This window comes from Gorilla gorilla, chromosome 12 (genome assembly GCF_029281585.2).
Source record: "Gorilla gorilla gorilla isolate KB3781 chromosome 12, NHGRI_mGorGor1-v2.1_pri, whole genome shotgun sequence".
NCBI classification, from domain to species: Eukaryota; Metazoa; Chordata; class Mammalia; order Primates; family Hominidae; genus Gorilla; species Gorilla gorilla.
Window position 1 is genome coordinate 36609279 of NC_073236.2, and position 21492 is coordinate 36630770.

The 21492-nt window shown below is 48.1% G+C and overlaps 1 protein-coding gene across 4 annotated transcripts in view; it reads right to left on the reverse strand.

Annotated features, from left to right (window-relative positions):
• Nucleotides 1–3554: 3554 nt before the first annotated feature.
• CRACDL (CRACD like) overlaps nt 3555–21492 on the reverse strand; it is a 145497-nt gene continuing 127559 nt past the window's right edge. For 2 of the 4 annotated variants that reach the window (XM_031008320.3, XM_031008321.3), the window contains 3 exons: nt 7080–7267; nt 5850–5994; nt 3555–4381 (listed from right to left, as the gene is read on the reverse strand). In XM_031008320.3, coding sequence (XP_030864180.3) covers nt 4239–4381; nt 5850–5994; nt 7080–7267 — 476 coding nt within the window. In that variant the 3' untranslated portion in view covers nt 3555–4238. The remainder of the gene's footprint in view (nt 4382–5849; nt 5995–7079; nt 7268–21492) is intronic. The other 2 variants (XM_055378472.2, XM_031008322.3) reach the window with 1 other exon arrangement.

Below are 21492 nucleotides of genomic sequence, written 5' to 3' on the forward strand. Positions count from 1 at the left end.
TTGTTCTCATCTGGTTGGATCTCTCAGCGGATCCCACTCTCAGCAGATCCCACTCTCAGCAGATCCCACTCTCAGCAGCAGATCCCACTCTCAGCAGATGCCACTCTCGGCCAATCCCACTCTCAGCGGGTCCCACTCTCAGCAGGTCCCACTCACAGTGGGTCCCACGCTCAGCAGATCCCACGCTCAGCAGGTCCCAATCTCAGTGGATCCCACTCTCAGCAGATCCCACTCAGCAGATCCCACTCTCAGCAGGTCCCTCTTGACACAGCTGATTCTTCCCTCTTCTTTCAAACACTTTTTCTTGCCTCGCTCTTGTTGTCCCTCTTCCTTCACAGACCCTTTTGACAACTCTAGATCCCTAGTACAGGAGTGTCCTAGGATCAATCCTCCCACCCTGTTCTCCCTTGTCTAGACCCCTAAATTCCCATTCTATCCAAATGCTGATTACCTACAATTGTATAACTTGATATTTCCACTTAGATGTCTAATGGGAATCTCAGATTTAAGATGTCCAAACTGAACTCCTTTCTGTGAATCTCACCCTCCACTCCCATTTCTGTGTTACCACGACTCACCTAGAAGCTCCAGCCAAAAATCTAGGTGTCATCTCTACCTCCATCCTTTCCTTCTCATACCAAACATATCAAACCCACCTGTATGTTGGATTTGATGTTAACTCTACTTTATTATTTTTGAGATGGAGTCTCATTCTGTTGCCCAGGCTGGAGTGCAGTGGTGTGATCTTAGCTCACTGCAACCTCTGCCTCCCAGGTTCAAATGATTCTCTTGCCTCAGCCTTCCTAGTAGCTGGGATTAGAGGCATGCACCATCACACCTGGCTAATTTTTTTTTTTTTTGTATTTTTAGTAGAGGCAGGGTCTTACCATGTTGACCAGGCTGGTCTGGAACTCCTGACCTCAGATGATCCACCTGCCGCAGCCTCCCAAAGTGTTGGGATTACAGGCATGAGCCACCGCACCCGGCCTGACGCTACCTTTAAATTGTGGTTTGAATCCATCTACTTCTCTCCACCTCTAGCATTACCTTAGACTAGGCTACCATGATCATTTTTATAATTAGATCACTTCCAGCAAACCTTTCACTAACCACCCAATCTCACGTAGTCTTTCCACCATGATCAAGAACTTCTGTTTTAGACTCGTCATTGAACTTATTACTGTTTTTACTTGGGGTTTTTTGGTTTTATATTTATTTATTGTCCCCCCCCATACCCAAATAAGACAGGTGTGGCACAAGGTTAGCCTGTTACTTGTTTGTTCATCAGCTGTCCCTATACCCTCATAGAATGCAGGCACTAAAGCGTCACCTGAATGAGGTGAAGGAATGAATGAAAATACCACATAGTTGAGGCAGTTGCTCATGATTAAAAACTATAAACCCCTCCTCCTCCCTTTTTCCAGTCTGTCCAAGGAATTAAAGGATGAGGTGTCCCTAGGACATAGGAACCCCCAAGGTCAAGTTCAGTGCTCTCATGTCTGGGTTGTCTTGGAGACCACAGATTCACCACTGCACCAGTGCTTTTTATTTAAAAAAATTTTTTTTTTTTTCTGAGATGGAGTGTCACTCTGTTGCCCAGGCTGGAGTGCAGTGGTGTGATCTCGACTCACTGCAACCTCTGCCTCCCGAGTTCAAGCAATTCTCCTGCTTCAGCCTCCTGAGTAGCTGGGATTACAGGCGCCTGCCACCATACCCAGCTAATTTTTTTGTATTTTTAGTAGAGATGGGGTTTCACCATGTTGGCCAGGCTGGTCTCGAACTCCTAACCTCAAGTGATTCGCTGCACCAATGCTTTTTAAAAATGGGGATGTTGGCTGGGTGGAGTGGCTCATGCCTGTAATCCCACACTCTCGGAGGCTGAGGCAGGAGGATCGCTTGAGCCCAGGAGTTCAAGACTAGCCTAGGCGACATAGTGAGACCCCATCTCTACCAAAAAAAAAAAAAAAGGTTAGCCAGGTGTGGTGGTGCACATCTGTTGTCTCAGCTACTTGGAAGGCTGAGGTGGGAGGACTGCTTGAGCTCAGGAGCTCAAGGCTGCAGTGAGCTGAGATTGCTCCACTGCACTCCAGCCTGGGGGCAGAGCGAGACCCTGTCAATAAAATAAAATAAATAAAATATAAAAATGGGGATGTTACTCGAAGGTAGTGTTTAAAAGCATGGGCCTTGGAGTCACTTTCCAGGTGCATACCTGCTGTGGGATCTTAACCTCAATGTGCCTCAGTTTCCGCACCTGCAAAGTGGACATAAAGTACTTACCCTCAAAGGACTGTGCAGAGGATTCTAAATTACATATGAAATACAGAGCAGTGGCTGGCTCAGTAATTGCTCCCCCGTCTTTCTTCTTAGGAAAACCAGGGCTGGTAATTCCTTGCAGGCTTTTACCATCTCTGCTGCCACTCTGGACTTCCGACATCCCCAAATTTCGGCCAACGTCTCAGCTGGTTACGACAGAAGGGTCACCACCTCCATGCTGAAAGTGGCAACTGCAGGGCCACACCCTAGTGAATTCTCCCAGTGTCCTAAAAATGGCACCCTTCTAACTCACCAGGCGTCAGAGAGAATTAAACCAAGTCCTCAAATACACAGAGAATATCAGCATCTGCTTGAACAAAACCAAACCAAATACTTTTGATCTTGCAGTGAAATCTGCTGTCTCAAAATGGTTCATCTGATCATCTGCTAGGGAGAAATGGTGGTTTGAGGGTAATAATAGCCAACACAATGTTTGCCAGTTAAAACAGTTCACAGACGCCTCGGCTTTGGAAGCAAGGCTAGATGGACGGAGCTCTTGTGTTAGAGCATATTCACCATGGAATTCGGTATTGACGTTCTCTAAGAGAATGCAATTAGTAAATCAACTCGGTTGGGAAAAAAACTGACCCAGGACTTTCTCAATAAAGGTAGGCTCAATCAATCTGTGTAGTACTAACAGCTAGAAAAATAATATTCATAAAGATGGAAAATACAATAAAAGTAGCAAGGCCCTAGGGTATATAAAATCAAATTACAGTATATCATGAAGTTGTAGCGATTCTGATGGCTAAATGCCCCCAGCTACGCGTACTCCCATGGAGATTACCTTGTTCAAAGGAACAAATTGGAACTATTTTAAACAGCAAAGAGGCATTATGTAACCAAGACAATTCCGAGATTTCAAATATGTTTTCCTTCTGCCTGGTTTTTCCACATTCCACATTCATGGGTCACACTGGCTGATGCACCGGTAACCCAGCTTTCAACAGAAATATGCAGGTTCGATTGATTAGATGCTAAAGAATGATAACTTCTAAGGAAATTTTATGTATTTAGTATGTCGTACTAAATAGATGAAAAGAGTTAAAACCCTACATTACCGTCTGTCTTCCAAAATTCTCACCGGGGGAAAAAAAAACCTCAAAAACTCAAACTCCACAATTAACCCAATTCAGAATTTGAAATGAGGCATGCATGAAGCAAAACCCTATTCATTGCATTTAACTCAGTGCTGGAGGATGTTCTCTGAGTGGAAATAACATTTACACTTAGAACAGAGGCATGTTTGAAACCTTTTATTAAACAGGCAATGCATTGTGCAGCGGTTAAAGACACAGATGCCTAGTGGAAAAGTTTAAAAATTATTTTTGGAAACAGTCTATGAATTGATGAACCCTGCCATGTTCCTTCATCTCCTTCTCAGAGTGGCTGTCTTTAGGAAAACAGATTGTTTTATAGCTGCTCTTGGAAACGGCATCCGTTTTGCCATGAATGTCATGCCTCGTAGTAAACATGAAAGAAGACAGGATCCACAGGCAAGAGAGCGACCAGAGACATGGGCCAATCTCAGCTGGAAGCACAGATGTCCCTTCTCCTAGAAGGGCTTCTCTTCTGGCCTTTGCTGGGTGTCCTATTTATGTGTCCAATTTCATTTCTATTTTCTTCCTTGTCTGAGGCTTCTTTATCAAGGGAATTCGAAAAGACACATTCGTACCTTTGGGCACAGGAACTGGTTCCTGGACTTTTTCAATGTTGTTCTTGTTTCTGGGCCCTCTGGCCCAGGAGTATGGCTGTGTGTTTATCCTCTTTGTTTTGCCTGGTTCCTTCCTCTTCCCCAAGTTCGTCATAACTTGATGATAAAATCAATCTTTAAGTTTCACAGTTTGTTTGCCACAATATACTGGCAGTTTTTAACTAAGTGGCTTGTCAGGGTAGTGGACATGCTTTATCAGCACACTGCCCACCTATTTTATAATCTGGGGCATGTCACTCCAAGCTTGAGATTTCTTTCTGGCAAGTTCCATCCAGGATGGCTGATCTGTACTGGCATAACTGGCTCTCTTCAGCTGATGAAGTTCCTTCTCCATCATCACTGCAGACTGAGCTGCTTGGAAGGGAGACAAAACCAACAGAAACATGAGCAGTGACTTTGAATTTTCCCTTAAGCCTCTTGTGTTTCTCGAACTAGACATCAAGTTCTTAACTGTGTTCTCGAACATAAAATTCGATAATATGTCAACATGTAAGGAAGATTTGGGCCTAGAATATGTCATTTATGTGATAAAAAGACTTATGAGCAAGCTCAAACAATTCTGGCAATGCAATGAGGTGAGAGAGACTTTGGAAATAAAATGGCAGGAGCTCTACAGATGGGCTGCAGCAATGTCCCTCTACTTAAAACTACTGAACTGAACTGTGCACTTAAAAATGGCTAAGATGATAAATTCTGTTATGTGCCCTTACCATAATTAAAAATATATAAAAATTTATATATATATATATATATATATATATATATATATATATATATATTTTTTTTTTTTTTTTTTGAGATAGAAGTCTCACTGTGTTGCCCAGGCTGGAGTGCAGTGGTACAATCTCAGCTCCCTGCAATCTCTGCCTCCCGGGTTCAAGCGACTCTCCTGCCTCAGCCTCCCGAATAGCTGGGATTACAGACATGCGCCACCATGCCTGTCTAATTTTTGTATTTTTAGTAGAGACGGGGTTTTGCCATGTTGGCCAGGCTGGTCTCGAACTCCTGACCTCAGGTGATCTGCCCGACTCGGCCTCCCAAAGTGCTGGGATTACACGCGTAAGCCATGGCGTCCGGCCTAAAAATTTTTAAATACTGATACATGCAACAACAAAGGCATATCTTGAAGATGCTATGCTCCGTGAAAGACACCAGATATAAAAGGGTACATACGTTAGTATTCTATTCATTAGAAATGTCCCAAAAAGGCAAATCTATAGAGACAGAGTAGATTAGTGGTTGCCTAGAGCTAGGAGTGGGAGTGGGAAGTGACTGTAAATGGGCATGAGGTTTCTCTTTAGTGTGAGGGAAATATTGTAAAATTAGATTTTCATCACAGTTGTGCAACTCTGTAAATACATACATGCTCACTGTCAATATACAGTTGTCCCCTGGTGTATGCAGGGGGTTGGTTCTAGGACCTCTCCCACCTGCATATACCAAAATCTATGAATACTCAAGTACTGCAGTCAGCCCGTGGAACCCGCACATAAAAAAAGACGGCCCTGTTTTCTCAGATTTCACATCCTGAGGATAGGATACAGGTAATTTTCCATCTGGGTTTGGTTGGAAAAAAAGTCAGCATTTAAGTAGACCTGTGCAGTTCAAACCCGTGTTGTTCAAGGGTCAACCTTATACTTAATGAACTGTACACTAAAATGGATGAGTTTTATGACACGTAAATTGTATCTCCGTAAGAGCTGTGTAGAAAACTCAATGTTGCAAGTAATTTGCAAAAACCAAACCAAACCAAAACTCAAACTGCAGGAACGACCCAGGAAAATGATTTCAAAGTATGTGGTAATGTTTGCAGATTTCATACCCAAATTCTGATGGGACAATGAGATTCCTCTTTGCAGCCCCTCCTTGAAGTTGAGCTTTGCCCCCTGCTTCCGGTCCACAGCGGGCTTCACAGGGGTTATCAGGAAAGACTTGCTGCGGACAAAGTCAGCTTGCTTCACAGGCTCCTGTTGGGACATAAGACACATGCTGCCAAGTTAACAATGATTCAGACAGGGGCAAACACATCCAAAGTGAAGGAGCGGCAAAGCTGCTCGTCCAAGATGCCTGCGCTGCTGGCACTTTCTCGGGAGGGCGCCCTGGTGTCAGCTCACTAACACCGAGTGGTCAGATGCTGGCGCTTGGACCAGTATGCGGCCTTATCCTGGCACACACGTGCATCATGGCTTCCTTCCTGTCCCCACACCTGGCCTCAGTGCCAGATGGCAGGGATTCCATTTGAAAGTCAAGATTTGTTTAGAAATTGTTTTGTGATTTTTATGACAGTTGGTATAGTTATAGATGTCCCAAACTGGTTACTATTCGTTTTCTAAATTCCCCACGCCTACATGAGGGTCTTCAAGTCTGGTATAGTTGAGCTTCTGGTTAAAACGAGGGGAAGCAGGTCCTAATGCAGGCTCAGGCTCTCTTCCCCACATGGCTGAAACACACAGATTCATCACGGTGCTACTGGGGGATACAAAAATTGCGAGTCTCGGCCTGATTCTAGGCGTAGTTGTTTGGGTTAGTGAAAGCTGCCTTCAGTTCAGAGTACAAAATGGAACCACAAGTTCCAGCCCCGCAGCCCCAGGTGAGGAATGAGGAGCTCCAGCATGTGGCCAGTGGAGCAGCAAAGAGCAGGGCTCGCTCCTCACAGCATGATAAGCTGGGATGGAGCTGTTGACATCACTGCTGTGTGTCTAACTCGAAGTTATTTTAACCTCCTTCCATTTTTCTAGATGCTGAGCTGCTGCGTTGCCAAGGAGGCAGGGAGTAGAGAGCTGTCTGCACTGCCTAAGTGATTCACGTGCTTCTCTGCATCCCCAACAGCTCAGCATATGCAAAGGCAGGCAGAATGCTCCACCATGGAGGTTATGATTTGGCAAGTCATTTATTTTGCTTCATTGGCTCTCGACCACACATCCACAACCATCACAGGTGACGGTCCCTGTGACGCCCATGCAGGACATGTGGTCCTTACAGGGTCCTCGCCCCAGTCCCAGCTGGCTGCTCCCTCCTGCACCCACAGAACGGAAGTATTTGCTCTAAGCACCTGGCCTCTCTCGGGCACCTTGGCTTGCTTTCCTGGTTCAGACTTCAGGGTCCGTGCCCCAGGCTTGTCTTCCTGGTTGGGTGGCTGGTCCAAGGTCCCCCTCCGCTTCTGCCGAGTGACGGTGATCCAGGGTGGCGCAGGCTGCCCATCAGCTCCAGGCCCTGTTGCTGCAGGCGGCAGACTCTTTTCTGTTGGGTAAAGGCACAAGATTATAGAAACAGTCCTATTCCCTCTTCGGTTTCACCCTTTGTGTCTCCCGCACAGAGAACACTACTGCTTTGGTTCAGGGTTGCAGGGGGTCTGGGAGAGGATTACTTTCTTTAGGGGCTTTGTTTTCTTATTAAAGATGCATCAGAGAGATTATGCTCCTCTAGTCTGAGCCCCCCAAAATTAAATGCAACTGCTTCTATAGGGTCGGTGTGTAATTTAAAGCCAACTTCCTCCTAGGAATCCTTTCTGGAAGGAGATAAAAATAAGTACACAAATAGATAAAATTTCTTTAATATAATCCTGTCATTTTGGACCAGTATGTACTGGTCCAAATGCTGATTCCTGCTCAAATGCTGTAGACACACTATTAATCTCTTGTCTTCTAAAAACTGTGAGCATAACCTTCCCTTTCTGGAGACAGTGACACCAAAAACTGGTCACAGTTGCTTTCCTTAATGTTCTAGAGAGAAAAGAAATAGTGCCTTTGAAACCATATAGAGTTGGCCGGGTGCGGTGGCGCATGCCTGTAATCCCAGCACTCTGGAAGGCCAAGAAGGGGTGGATCACCTGAGGTCAGGAGTTCGAGACCAACTTGGTCAACATGGAAAAACCCCGTCTCTACTAAAAATACAAAAATTAGCCGGGCATGGTGGCACATGCCTGTAGTCCCACCTACTTGGGAGACTGTGGCAGGACAATCGCTTGAACTTGGGAGGTGGAGGTAGCAGTGAGCTGAGATCACGCCATTGCACTCCAGCCTGGACAAGAGTGACACTCTGTCTCAAAAAAAAAAAAAAAAAAAAGACACCATATGTTTTGTTGAATCTCCGTCCATATTTACTGTGCTTGTCTTTGGGTGGTGAAATTGTGGGTCATTCCCCTCCTCTTACATTTCAACTCTTCTGTATTTTCATATTTTCTACGATAAGAATTTATTACCTTCATCAATAGAAAAAAGAAATCTGTGGATTAAATAAGTGGCTTTTCTTTTCTTTTTTTTTTTTGAGACAGGGTCTCACTCTGACACCAGGCTGAAGTACAGTGGTGCGATCAAGGCTCACTGCAACCTCGCCTACCAGGCTCAAGTGATCCTCCCACCTTGGTCTCCTGAGCAGCTGGGATTACAGTCATGCACCATCACGCCCAGTGAATTTTTTGTAGAGATGGGGTCTTGCCATGTTGCCCAGGCTGGTCTCGAACTCCTGAGCTCAAACAATCCGCCTGCCTCAGCTTCCCAAAGTGCTGGAATTACAGGCGTGAGCCACCTCCCCTGGCCAATAAGTGGCTTCTTACAGGTACATCAAAAGCATAGAACCCAAGGTTCCCCATGAGCCTGCTTCTGGATGTTTGCCTGCCACGGGATAAAACAAAGGCTGAAACTTATCTCCAACCACCTGGCACCTCTCCTTAGTTCCCTTCTACACAATGTGCTTGAGTCAGCCAGGTGACAACAGCACTGTTTCACAGTAACACATGCAGATGTCCAGGAGGAGTGAATGTCATTATTCTCTGTGGCCTGATGCATTCCACCCCTTGCTCTGGTGTGCAGAGGATATTACTCACTTTGCCTTTGTTTCTGCTTCCAGTTCAGGCTGGAATTCTTTTCCCTTAGTGCCCTGGTCAACAAGGAGGTGCAAGCGGGGTGGCCACTGCTTTGCAAGCTACAGTCTCTTGCTGGGGGTGAGAGGAGCCTTCAGCCTCACACAGCCAGGACCTCCCCTGGCCCTGGCAGCCAGGGACGGCTCTCACTCCTTTTTCTGGCTGCTCCCTGGGGCCTCCACCTGACTGGCCCCCTGGGAATCCTGCTGCACCTCTTGGACTCATCCTACCCCTTTCCTGACTCTTCAGTCTCTCCCACTGACGTCTTCCCTGCAGCTTAGCAGAATGCTTGGGTCTTCCATAGCTTGAAAGAAGTCTCCACGGAGCCTCACTGTCCCTTGAAGGTCCAGTTCTCCCTCCTCCTCTACCCTTAGCTCAAATGGCCTCTGCCTATGTCTCATCAGCCACTTGCTGAACCAGCCACGAGTTAACACCACTCCTTCCATCCTCCCAACCACCCAACCCCAAATCCCAGGGTCAAGCCTGGTCCTCAACCTGCTTCACCCTTGCAGCTCTGACGTGGCTGCACATCCTCTCTGGGGGAGCCTGTCCTCCTGGGGCATCCCTCCAGCCTCTGAGGCCCTTCTCCAGGTCCTTGTCTGACTTTTGTTCCTAACCTGGAACTCCTGCTTGCTCCTGACCCTCAGCCATCATCGCTTCCTCCCAGCGTTCTCTCTTCTACTCCTGATCCAACAGGCAGAATTGCTGAAATTACTAATACTTCCTAGTGTACAATCCAGCCCTACTTTCTATTCCTAGCCAGAGCCCAGCATTTCTATTCTCCTGTTTCACCTTTCTTTCTTCTTCCCATTCATTCAGTGTTTGCTATGAGTAAGGACGACCTTATATTTGAGGTGGGAAAATAAACAACAAATTGTTCCTTCAAAAAGCTCAAAGGAGTAGTTGGGGAGACGAGACACAAACAAGTAACTGTGGTAGAAACTGGAAAATGCTAAAATTTACAAAGGGCTATGCGGACACAGGGGCTAACACTGGTGAGTGGGAGTAGGGGTGCCTTCTGGGTTGGGATCTGGAGAACAATCTTCCAGGCTGGGGTTGGGGGTAGGTGGAGGAGTTGTGTAAACCAGCCCCAAGGAAGGGTCTTTTCTGTCTTTTTTCTTTTTCTGTCCATAATGGGGACACTGTGGGGGTTTTAAACCATGGGCTCACTCTGAAGGTTGTGTGGAGAATCAGTCTGACTGTAGAGGGACGAGAGGCTGGGAAGCTAGGAGGGAGGCTGTGGCCACAGCTCAAGAGAGGTGACAAGGGTTTGGATATCTTATTCTAGAATCCTCCCCGCTGGTTCACCGGGGTCCCTAGACACTACCTCCTCCATGAAGTGTGTTCTGGTCAGTCTCTCTCCTAAGTCCTCTGTAACCTCTCGAGACACTTGCCTCACTATGTTTGGTATTAGACATGTTTGCTAGCTGACCATCTACCCAACTGAAGTATGCCTTTGGTCATAAGCATTTCTTATCTACCGAACAAACACACGCCACAGACTATGTACCAGATACACTTCTAAATGCTGAGCTTGGCAAGAGGTAAATTTTCCTTTCCTTACATCAAGAGCATGCTGGCAGAATTCCATCCCAAACACAGAAGGGTCACCTGCTGCTGCCTGTCTGTGGGGTAGGAATGTTTCCAGCTGTACTGTGTGTGTGTTTTAAGCATGTGTCTGTGTTCACATGCAGACTCACAGGAGTGGGTGGGTGCCCTGGCTGGGCCAGGCCATGCTGCTGTGGGATAAGGTAACCTGCAATAGCAGCATCGCCAAGCACTGGGCCAGCTTATGACCACACCACCATTTCTCTCCTTTTTGGTTCCTGCCTCTTTCTCTGCAACTGCTGGTCTTTCCTTTTATTCTGTATTCTCTTCTTTCTCACCTTTTTCCTTGTCAGGAATGCAAGAGGGCCCTTGTAATCTCTAGGCCCTGTTACAGGGACTGTCCAGGGCCACCCTCATTGGCAGAGGAGTGCAGGAATGGCAAACGGGGGTCTAGACACCAGGAAAAAGGGAGAGAACCCACTCCAGCTCCCTAATGTAGTTCACAGATGCCTGAGATTCCACCTGGAGCCTCTCAGCAGATAAGCTGAGAAAGGGGTGATGGGCTGAGCATCACCTTCCACAGTGCTGAGCCTCAGAGAAGCTGTGCCTTTGTCCCCAGTGAGCACAGGCAGAGCAGCTGTGTGATGAGCCACTCTGCTCTGTGGCAGGGGCCTAGGAGGCCTCTCTGAACTGTATGCTTACCTCCTGTGCTTGGCACCAACACTGGCAGCGTAGGAGCTCTGTGATCTGTGCCATACTCCACCTGGGGAGGGCAGGAGAAGGGGCTAAAGCCCCTGGCAATGTGCAGGGTAAGGCAGGCTACAGAGGCCAAAGACCTTACAATGTGACCACTCAAGCATGAACATTCAGGTTCAAGGCTGCACCATAAAATAGCTTGAGATTAAACATGTTCAAAATGTCATTAATCCCGGGATAATGTAGATGTGGCCTCAGTTCAGACAAATCAGTTGGAAACACTCCTTTGTTTACCTCTTCCTGCCTCCATACACAGACAACCTTAATCTCCCGGGGATTTGGCTAAAGACTCTGACATCTCAATTTCTCCTCTCCAACTGGCAAAGAGTTTAAGCTGTCAAGTGTGCCTGAGTTTGCAACAAACAGCCCAGGAGCATTTCTCACAGACCAGGGACCAGCAATTCCAGGTCTGTAGCTGTGTGACCACCTTCGCGGATTGTGGAAGAGCCTGATTCCCTGTGCAGCTGCCCTGGGAGGAAGGGTAGCAAGTTTGGTTTGCTGCAGAGCAGATGCAGCATGACACCTCTGAAGGCACAGTGCAGAGGGTGCAGGAAGCCGGGACAGCCACAAAGCTAGGAAAACAACTTTTGATCAGAGAAAATATTATGTTGTCATTTAAGGATAGGATTCCTTCAAAGGAGCAGGTGGTAAGCTTGCTCTTCTCCAGATTCCTCCTTCTCCTTAACATGGCCCTGTAGTCCAGGATTGGTTCTGAAAAGGACATTGCTCCAGCACTAACTTCTGAGGGCTCCCGTTCTTGGGGTTGGGCTCAATGGGCTGTGCTAATGAAGAATGCTTCCTCCCTGGGGCCAGGGCAACGGAGCTGCTAATGATGTGGCCCTGGGGCCTGCAGAGCTAGTTTAGGGCCTCAGGCTAGTGCTCTTGGGCAACTTCCAGGACCTCCCTGAGACTCGATTTCAGTGTAAAATGAAGAAACAGAAGTCTCTACACCTCCCAGTATGACTGTAACGATTCCATGAGATAACCCACTGTCTACACCTCCTGCTGTGGTTATGAAGATTTCTTGACATAACTCACTATCTATACTTGCTAGTGTGGTGTGAAGATTCCATGACATGATCCATGACCTATGCCTCCCAGTGTGGTTGTGAAGTGAAATATCCACTGTCTATATCTCTCAGTGTGGTTTTGAAGATAAGTGAAATATCCACTGTCCCTCTTGGTGTGATTGTGAAGACTGGGTGAAATATCCACTGTCTATACCTCTCAGTGTGGTTGGTGAAGATCAGGTGAAATATCCACTGTCTACACTTCCCAGCGTGGTTGTGAAGATTCTGTGAGAGAATCCAGGGAAAGCCCTTAGTGGTGTTAGTTGCTGCCACAATTGCTGCTGTTATGTGCTTGTCGCTAGCGTTGTTATTGTTCCTGCTGGAGGAGGGGTGGAGAATTTTGGTCAAACCTTACCCTGGAGCTTGATGGAGACCAGAGAGCCATTCTGCCATGACAACGAGCCCTCGTGGCTGTTGTGATAAGAAAACCACAGCAAGCACTGGGTTGCACCCCAGCCTCTTGCAGGGTCAGGCAGCCAGGCTGACTCTTGGCTCCCTGAGAACATTGTCCACGGGTTCCAGCAGACCATCTCAATGCTGTGTGTGCCAGTCTGCCTGCAAGCCCCGTAAGGGCAGGCGCCTCATCCTGGTCACGTCTGCCACAGTGTGTGAGAGCCAGCGGGTCTGACCGGGGCTGCCCTGCTGGTGCCGCATCATGGAGGAGCCTGGCCCAAGCCACACCAGTGTGCACCGCAGTCCCGCTATCCACAGCGGCGCTCTCTCCTCCGTGCACACGCTGTGTGTTACGGCGAGCCTGGCCATCCCGGATGCAGGACACGCTGCCCGAGATGAGAGCCGTTTTCATCTGCATTCCCAGGAATCACTCTTAAAATACCCCCTGACACAGAACTCTCCTGTAGGAGAGGATGACAAAGTTTTCAGACCCACATTTGGCATTATTACTGAGCTATTTGTATTCGGGAAGATCTAAAACGAACCCTTTCAAAAATCCTCAATGTTAAACCATTTCTAGAGGTGTTCAACTACGCCTACGTGGGACAGATTCGTCTCATCACTTCATTTTGACTTTCTGATAGGTGATGGTTAGTTCTTTTAGTGCCTATTAAAATTCAGCCTTAAGGTATTGTTTTTTTCTTTCAGAAGGACTTCTGCTATGACGAGTTGAGGGGGCCAGGGTGGGACCCCAATGGTGGGCCACACCCCGTATGACACTAGGGATGCAGCTGTTAAGTCTGGAAGCTGAGGGCTGTCAAACACAGTCTCCCGAGAAGCAATGAGTTGTCGTACAATGTAAATTCCCAGGTTGCTTGCCTTTTGGCTGAGGATATAAAGCACAGGCTCTGCCTTAAGGTAAGGCAACAAGATTTCCAGGCCTCTGAAAAATTTGGTACATGGTGTCCTTTCTGAAGCAGCAACTTTTTCAGCCTCCTGAGTAGCTGGAACTACGGGTGTGAGCCACATGCCTGGCTTTTTTTTTTTTTTTTTGAGATGGAGTCTCGCTCTGTTGCCCAGGCTGGAGTGCAGTGGCACAATCTCGGCTCACTGCAAGCTCCGCCTCCTGGGTTCAAGGGATTCCCTTGCCTCAGCCTCCCGAGTAGCTGGGACTACAGGCATGCACCACCATGCTCGGCTAATTTTTTGTATTTTTTAGTAGAGACAGGGTTTCACCATGTTAGCCAGGATGGTCTCAATCTCCTGACCTCGTGATCCACCCGCCTCAGCCTCCCAAAGTGCTGGGATTACAGGCATGAGCCACTGCGCCCGGCTATGACTGGCTAATTTTTTTTAAATTAATTTTTGTAGAGATGGGGTCTCGCTATGTCACCCAGCCTGGTCTCAAATGATCTTCTCACCTCTGCCTCCCAAAGTGCTGGGATTATGGGTGTGAGCCACTGCACCCAGCCTGATGCAGCAATTTTTAAACTTTTTCTTTTCATAACATTTCTTTCTTGTTCATAGAAGTACACAAGCATATTGTACAGATTTAGAAAGTACATAAAAGTATAAAGGAGAAAAAAGCTTCCCATAAATCAACAACCCAAGGGAGCTGTGTGAACACTTCATACTTTGGCATATGCTACTTCCAATTTTCTCCATTATGCTCTCATCCTAAAAATGCACATCAACAGCTCATTCCCAGGTCTTCACAACATTCTGTGTGGAAAAGAGGCCTGAGTTTGCTAAGACTTCGGATCTAAGGTGGATGCATCATCGCCATTTCTCACAGCCAGCTGTGCTAGAACAGTCACTGTGCCTCGTTGCTTCAACAAATAGAACAGTGGTCCTCTGCTCTGCCTGCCATCCAGGTCCACTGCCACAGCCCTGGTTGACCTGGTGGAAATGGGACCTGTCTACAGACACTAAGAGGACTTCTGGGGCAGAGGCGGGCCCCAGGCCCTGGGGACACATGGGGCCACACCACTGCTGCAGGGTTTGTCAGGCTTCCTAGATAAACAACTTGAGGGGTTTTGCTTTTTAAAAGCCATTTATTGATCTGTTGTCAGTCTTGACTCACAGGCTGCTCCTGATCAATACATGCTGGCAAAGTCTACAGTCACTCGTCATCAGATCTGTCCCAGAGCCAGGCTGTGTGATCTCACTGTGGAACTCAGGGTGGTAATGCTCAACCAAGTCTTCTTCTCAAAACCGTGCTGAGCATTTTGAGACTGAGCAAGAGCTTTTCAGGGCAGGCCCCCACTGCTAATGACAGGAGACGGTGCTGTGTCCCAGCTCCACCTCAAATTAAGCTTACCGCCATTCCTTCCTCTCCTCATTCAACAAATAGAGTCAATCATCGCTGTGAGCTGACTCCATATTTGAGAATTCGCCTACTTGCTAAAATACATTTGTAATCCCAAAATCAATACGCATGGTGTTGGCATGGTCATTTGCAAACATGTGCAGGGCAGCAAAACATCTGAGTTTCCCAATGTGCAAGTTCCCAGCTGAGGTCAAGCAGTGATGCGCCGCCTTATCGTTTTAGCTCTTACACCGTATACAGTATCTCTTTTGTAGTCTACTCAGTGCCACATTTTGGGGCACTAGGTTTTCTTGGTGATTCTGCTGGTTAGGCTGCCAAGTGGAGTGCTGATGTGCTGTCTAATGTTCCTAAGGCCAAGGAGGCTGTGATGTGCCCGATGGAGATAATGTGTGTTTCAGATAAGCTTCATTCAGGCCTGAGTTACAGTGCCGTTGGCTGTGTGTTCGGTGTCAATGCGTCAACAATATATACTAAATAAAGCATCTTTAAACAGAATTACACCTAAAACGAGGTTATGTGTTGATCTATTGATGCTGTGGCAGGAGACACACAGGAAGCTAACCTTGCATTTCCTCCAGGAGCAGTGGCTCAGTACTTGCTAAGTTAGCTTGCAGTGACTTCTCAGAGCATAACTTCCTTAGACAATGAGAACGGACTGGACCTGGTGAGTGCCCACCAGGTGCCAGGCCCTGGGGAAGGTGCTGAGTCTAGACAGGAAGGATTTTTTGAATCTTTCTCTCCAGTGCATGGAGACAGGCTCTCCTGCAAAAGCCATCAGGACCAGAGGATCTTCTGACAGTCACCATGGTCCACAATCAGGAATGAGTTCCAGAGCCTGCTGAAAGGGGACACGGCAGGGCCTCTGGGGTGCTGGTCTCATTCTCTTTCTTGGTCTGGTGTATTCAGTCTGGAAATGCACTGAGCTACACACATAGGATCTGTGCACTTCTCTGTATGCATATTATTCTTCAATTAGAAGTAAAAGCACACAAATAACAAAAAACCCCCTAAGACAGGAGTCACTAGGTGCTTGAGAGTGACCAGGAAGAAGAGCCTAGCTCCCTGTGCACATAGAGAAATGAGGCAAGTTTGCACCCAGAGCTGTTTCCACACTGCGATTAAGCAAGGTGCCCCGGATGCCCTCACCAGCAGACCCTTTCCACCGCTTCACTACCCCACAGCTTCAAGTGCACCCTCTGTAGGGCCTCACCCCCTTTGCCTTTTCTAACCACTGCCTCCCCTCATCCACACAATCTCCCTCCTCCTCCACCCTCCAGAGCCTCCCCTCCTCTTGCTCCACTTCCTCTAAGTGGAATTGCACAACTCAGCGAGTGCAGAGGATCTGACTCCACACAGACTCACTTTGCAGCCTAGGGGCAAACAGAAGGACACTGTTTCTGGAAGCTTCTTTCCCAGCCACCAGCATGGGGCCGCCAGGGCCAAACTGCCCTCATCCCTTACCTGACTCCCAGGTCAGGGGGCACTGCCAAGGGCTCCTCAGCCGGCTCTCCTGCTTTCCCAGGCCAGGCTTTCTGTGGTTTGAATTTCCCAACTGATGCTCAGAAACCCGCCTCCCCCTGGGCCACATATCTCTTTTCACACAAGCTTCAACTCCACATGGCAGAAAGACAAAAGCCACTGCTGCTTTAACAGCCCTGGTAGCACGCTTCTATCATAAAAGGCGAGGGAGTGAGGGCCCAGAGGGGCCGTCTTCCCCAGTGAAAAGGCTGAGGGAGTCAGAGAGTCTCCCAGTGGCAGCATTTATTTACGAGGGCCTCATATGGTAGTATACTCATCATGGGGTGGGGTGAGTGTTGGTCCTTGTCCCAGGGCAGGAGTTTGCTCAGGTCCCCATAGTAGAAACTGATGTGAGTTTTTCCCAAACGGGGCCCTGGGGTCTGCTTTGGTTGTTGTCAGAGCCCCAACTATACCTGCTTTGGGGATCTATTGCTCACAGGTAACATCTTGAGAAGGCATTCATAAAGAAAAAACAATCGTGAGTCACATATGTGTTTGGGTGTGTGGAGTGAGGCCAGGAATCTGGCCAGCCATGTGTATTGGGGGCACCCCAAGGGGCAGATGCCTTACCAGGCTCTTTTCCTGACTTCTGGGACAGCTGCCCAGCACTTGGCATGCCAAGGCTGGCAGACATCCCAGGGTGGCCTGGTCCAACCTCCACATCTCATAGTGGAGATCCCGGGGAGCCAGGGCCAGGCTCAACGGCACAGAGTTGTCAGTGGAGGAGCTGGACTGAAAGCACACTTGCTAAACTGCCGCTGCCTGTGCAATTAAAGCTAGCCTCTCCGCAGGAGGCAATGACCAGTCTACCTCCACAGAGACAGCTGGTCTCCGCTCCCAACCAGCTGATATAACTGGGACCTCACAAGGATATGGGGAGGGAAAGGCACTGTTATTTAAAAATAACTTTGAGCTAGAGCACATGATTGAGAAAAAGGTGAAAAATTATTCTACTTACACTTTGAAATGTACACAAACACCTCACCTTAGATTCCTTGTCTCCCCACCTCAGATCTCCAGGAACTGCTGGAATTCTACAAGAACTGTCTAGGGTGGCCAACAGAAGAGTAAGTAATCCATTCCAGGGGCGGCCATTGTCCTTGGAGCTCAGATTTCCCTTTCTCTATTACATCTGGGCCCTCCTTCACTCACCACTAGTCAGGTAGGGAAGTTTCTCCCGACCAAAGAAATGTTCACAGCTAAGGTTTATTCCATCTTTGTCTTCAGAGCAGTATCATATTCATAATGACCCTCACAGCCCTCCTTGCAACGTAAGGATATTTTCAATCCCCATTTTGGATATGGGACCACAGAGTCTTATGGAACAAAGTGACTTGTCCAGTGAACTTGGCCAATATGTAACAAAGCTGGGATTTGAACACAGACCTCTTGATCTCTAATCTTCATTCACTACATCACATACCATCTCTTACTAAGAGGTATGACCTCATGACTGTCCTATAAAACCACTTCCTCCCCATTTTAACTTATTCATTGAGTGGCAAACAACAGTTACTCAGCCTTGGCACTGCTGACATTTTGGGCTGGATAGGTCTTTGTTGTGGGGAGCTGTCCTGTGCACTGCAGGATGCTCAGCATCTCTACCTGCTAGATGCTGGTATACCTCCCTTCCCCACCCTACCACAGCGGTGTCAATCAAGTATGTCTCCAGGCACTGCCAATGTCTGCTGGGGCCCACGCCTGCCCCAGCTGAGAACTGCAGTGCAGCATGACACTGCGGAGCGTGGGCTGCAGTGAGTCTATGCGGCCTCCACCTCTTCTCCACAGTTTACTAGCTACATGCCTTTGTGCAAGTTCTTTAACCTAAGTTTCTTTTCTTATTTACTAAATAGAATTGTTGAAAATTAACGCGTAAAGCATTTAACGTTAATACTTGGCACTTAGTAAGTGCTCACTATATGTTAGCTATTGTTGTTATTATTTACCCATTTACTGAGAGGGTAAATCTGCTGCAGACCCTGACTTCAAGAAGCTGATAGAGGGAGGCAGGCATACAGGCAGAAAGGTGAAGTATTATGGTGCCTTGACACCCAAGCCATTTTTGGGAAGAGCACAACCCTTACAGGGTCTCAGCAAGATGCTATTTGCTAGTGACAGCCCTGAAACAGTGCTGCCCAGTAAAACTTTGTATAATGATGGAAATGCCCTCTGTGCTGTCAACCAGTCATACATGGCTCCTGAGCTCTTGAAATGTGGCTGCTGTGACTGAGGAACTGCATTTTAATTTCGCTTACATTTACATTTAAACAGCCACATGCAGCTACTGGCTCTGTGTTAGAGAGCGCAGACCTGGAGCCTCACCACTCCAAGTGTCGTCCACGCACCAGCACTGCTGCCATCATTCCAGACGTACTGGGTGGGAAGCATCACCTTAAGCAGATTCATAAGCACTCCTAAGTTTGAGAAGCGCCGCTGTCCTAGAGCCCAGTATCTCAACACTGGCCACACATTAGAACCACCTGGGCAGCCTTTAACACTCTCACTGTCTGGGATTCATCCTGGGAAGGTCCACCAAATCTGTGGGTGTGGACTCCCAGGTGACCGCAAGTTGCAGCCAGCGTTGCCAACCACTGATCTTGATGCTGCTCTGAGCTTCTGCCCAAAGAAACCCTGAAGAGAGAGCTCACAGTATGTTGTCCCCTTTCTGGGGACAACAGTGCCCAGCTGACCAGATGACCCAGTTCTTGAGAACTGGGCTGACATCTGCCCCCTGCCCCTAGGCTCTGGTAGATGCTTCTTTTAACCAGCCAGTGCCCCTGGTCCCCAGGACATCTACCCCCAGGGCTGCCCATGCTATGGGTCCACACTGTTGCCACCTCAGACCTCACCTCCTGCCATACCCTTGGCCCTGCTCAGAGGGGCCTGGGACACTTCCTACTTGTCGTAAAGATACTGTCTTCTCTTCTTCAAACCTACTTCTCTCCTGAGCCCTGGGGTGAGTGCACAGAGGGTCTCAGCGTCCCCCACATAAGGTTAATGGCTGCCGTGGAGAAAGTACTGAAGCCAGCCCTCTGAAATGGCACCAGTGCAGCTGCAGGGGATGGGCGGCGCTGCTCATCTGCCCCTGGGAGGTGGGCTGCACCTGTGCAGGAACCAGAGCACTGCATCTGCAGGTTCTAGAGACAGAAAAGCACTGCCCGATCCTGGTCTCCCACGGTCCCCCATCCCAGGTAGACTGTAAGACTTCCAGCACCTTCTCAGTCCTTCTCAGGTCCCAGCAGTCACCATGGTCACTTTTGTTATAATCAGTTTTAATTCAGTAATTAAAATGTGTAGCCTCTGGGCGAAGTGAGGCTATGACTCCTGAATGCAGGGTGTCTGAGTTGGGGCGGGGACTCCTTTCCCGAGGGCTGAGAGCTGGGGAAGAAGGAGAGTAGGGAGATCAGCAGGACTCTTTGGAGCCTTACAAGGTTTTGTCCTGCCTGGGCCTGGCAGACACTTGAAACTGACACTGGGGGATTCCCAGCCACCACTGGGACTCTGGTTGTGACCGCTTCTCATTGTCCCCTTGTCCTCTTGGCTGGCTCCTCATGTGGGGCTCTGGGAGCACAGGTGGGTCATGTGGTGGTCCTGTCTGCCCCATGCCCACAGGTGGTCTGAGTCCAGCAGCAGTCCTTCATGTCTCCCAACTGCAGGGCACACCTGTCCAGCTTCTAAGAAGTCCCATGGAAGCCACCCTTGCAGACTCTGCATGAGGGAAGTTTCCTCTGCGCTGGTGGCTCACAGGACTGCAGTGTGCTCTCCACAGAAAGTGTTTTGCAAATCAGCTTTATTCCTCCCCACCGTCCGTATATTCTGAGGGTGGGGGTGGTGAGTGGTTGTTGACTCCACAGATCCTGCACATGTGCTCTCTGGTATCTTACATCTCTGCATTGGTGCCTTAACCAAAACTGGGACAAGGAGAATCCCATTCTCACACAGCATTCTGTGCAGCTGAGATGAGAATATTTTAGTACATGTTTAGGAAAGTATGACTGTACTCTATGAAACTGTATCACATTTTGCAGTTAAAATGCCTTTGCTGCCCTATTTGCTGTTATTACAAATAACCTCATTATATAAACGAGGAAATTAAGACTCAGAGTTTACAAGACTCAACTTGCTCAGAATCCCACAGCCCCTAAGAGGTGCTCCTCAGAGTAAACCCCACAGATCCACACTCTTCAATCTTACCACCCAGCCCCTGCCTTGCTCCCTCCCTCATCCCAGCACCTGGTCATGCAGACACAGCCTGGTCCAAGGATCACCCACTGCAGGCTAGGAACCCCAGGGCATGCGTATGGGTGCTCAACAGAGGAAGAAAAACCCTGGAAGTTCTCAAGGGCTCAGGATCTAGTTCAGGGGTCGAGTGAAGTATGCTCAATATGGGCAGGGGTGTGTACAGAGTGCCAGGGAGCTGGTATCAGGGGCAGGGCTGCAGGAGATGTTGGAGGGAGTGAAATGGCAGACAAACTTATAGAGGCAGAAATGTTTGTTTTGGCCAGAATCTAAAAAGCCTTAAATGCCTTCTCTAGGAGTTTGAATTTTATTCTAAATATAATGGGAAGGCAATGCGAATTTTTAAAGAGGAAAGCTCCATGGTTCCACCCACGACCTGGGAAGAAAGGGTAAGAAGAGAGTTGGAGGGAGGAGGTACTGTAGGTGTCAGGTTAAAGATGAGGCTGGCATGGGGACGTGGGAGGATAAAGACGCTGCACATTAGGATGACCAGAACTTGCTGACCAAGGTGAACATCACGACTGGCATTTTTCATCCATCAGACTGGAGGAAAAAAAACACTGACGACACTTAGTGTTGATGAGAGGGTGGAGAAATAGTCTCTATTCTGCTGGAAGAAGTGTAAACCAGCACGACATTTATGGAGGGTAATTTAAAGTTGTCTATTAAAAGTGCACATGATCTGAGAACCTGAAAATCCACTTTTAGGAATCTATCATAGAGAAACAACCGTGTAAATACATAGGGATTA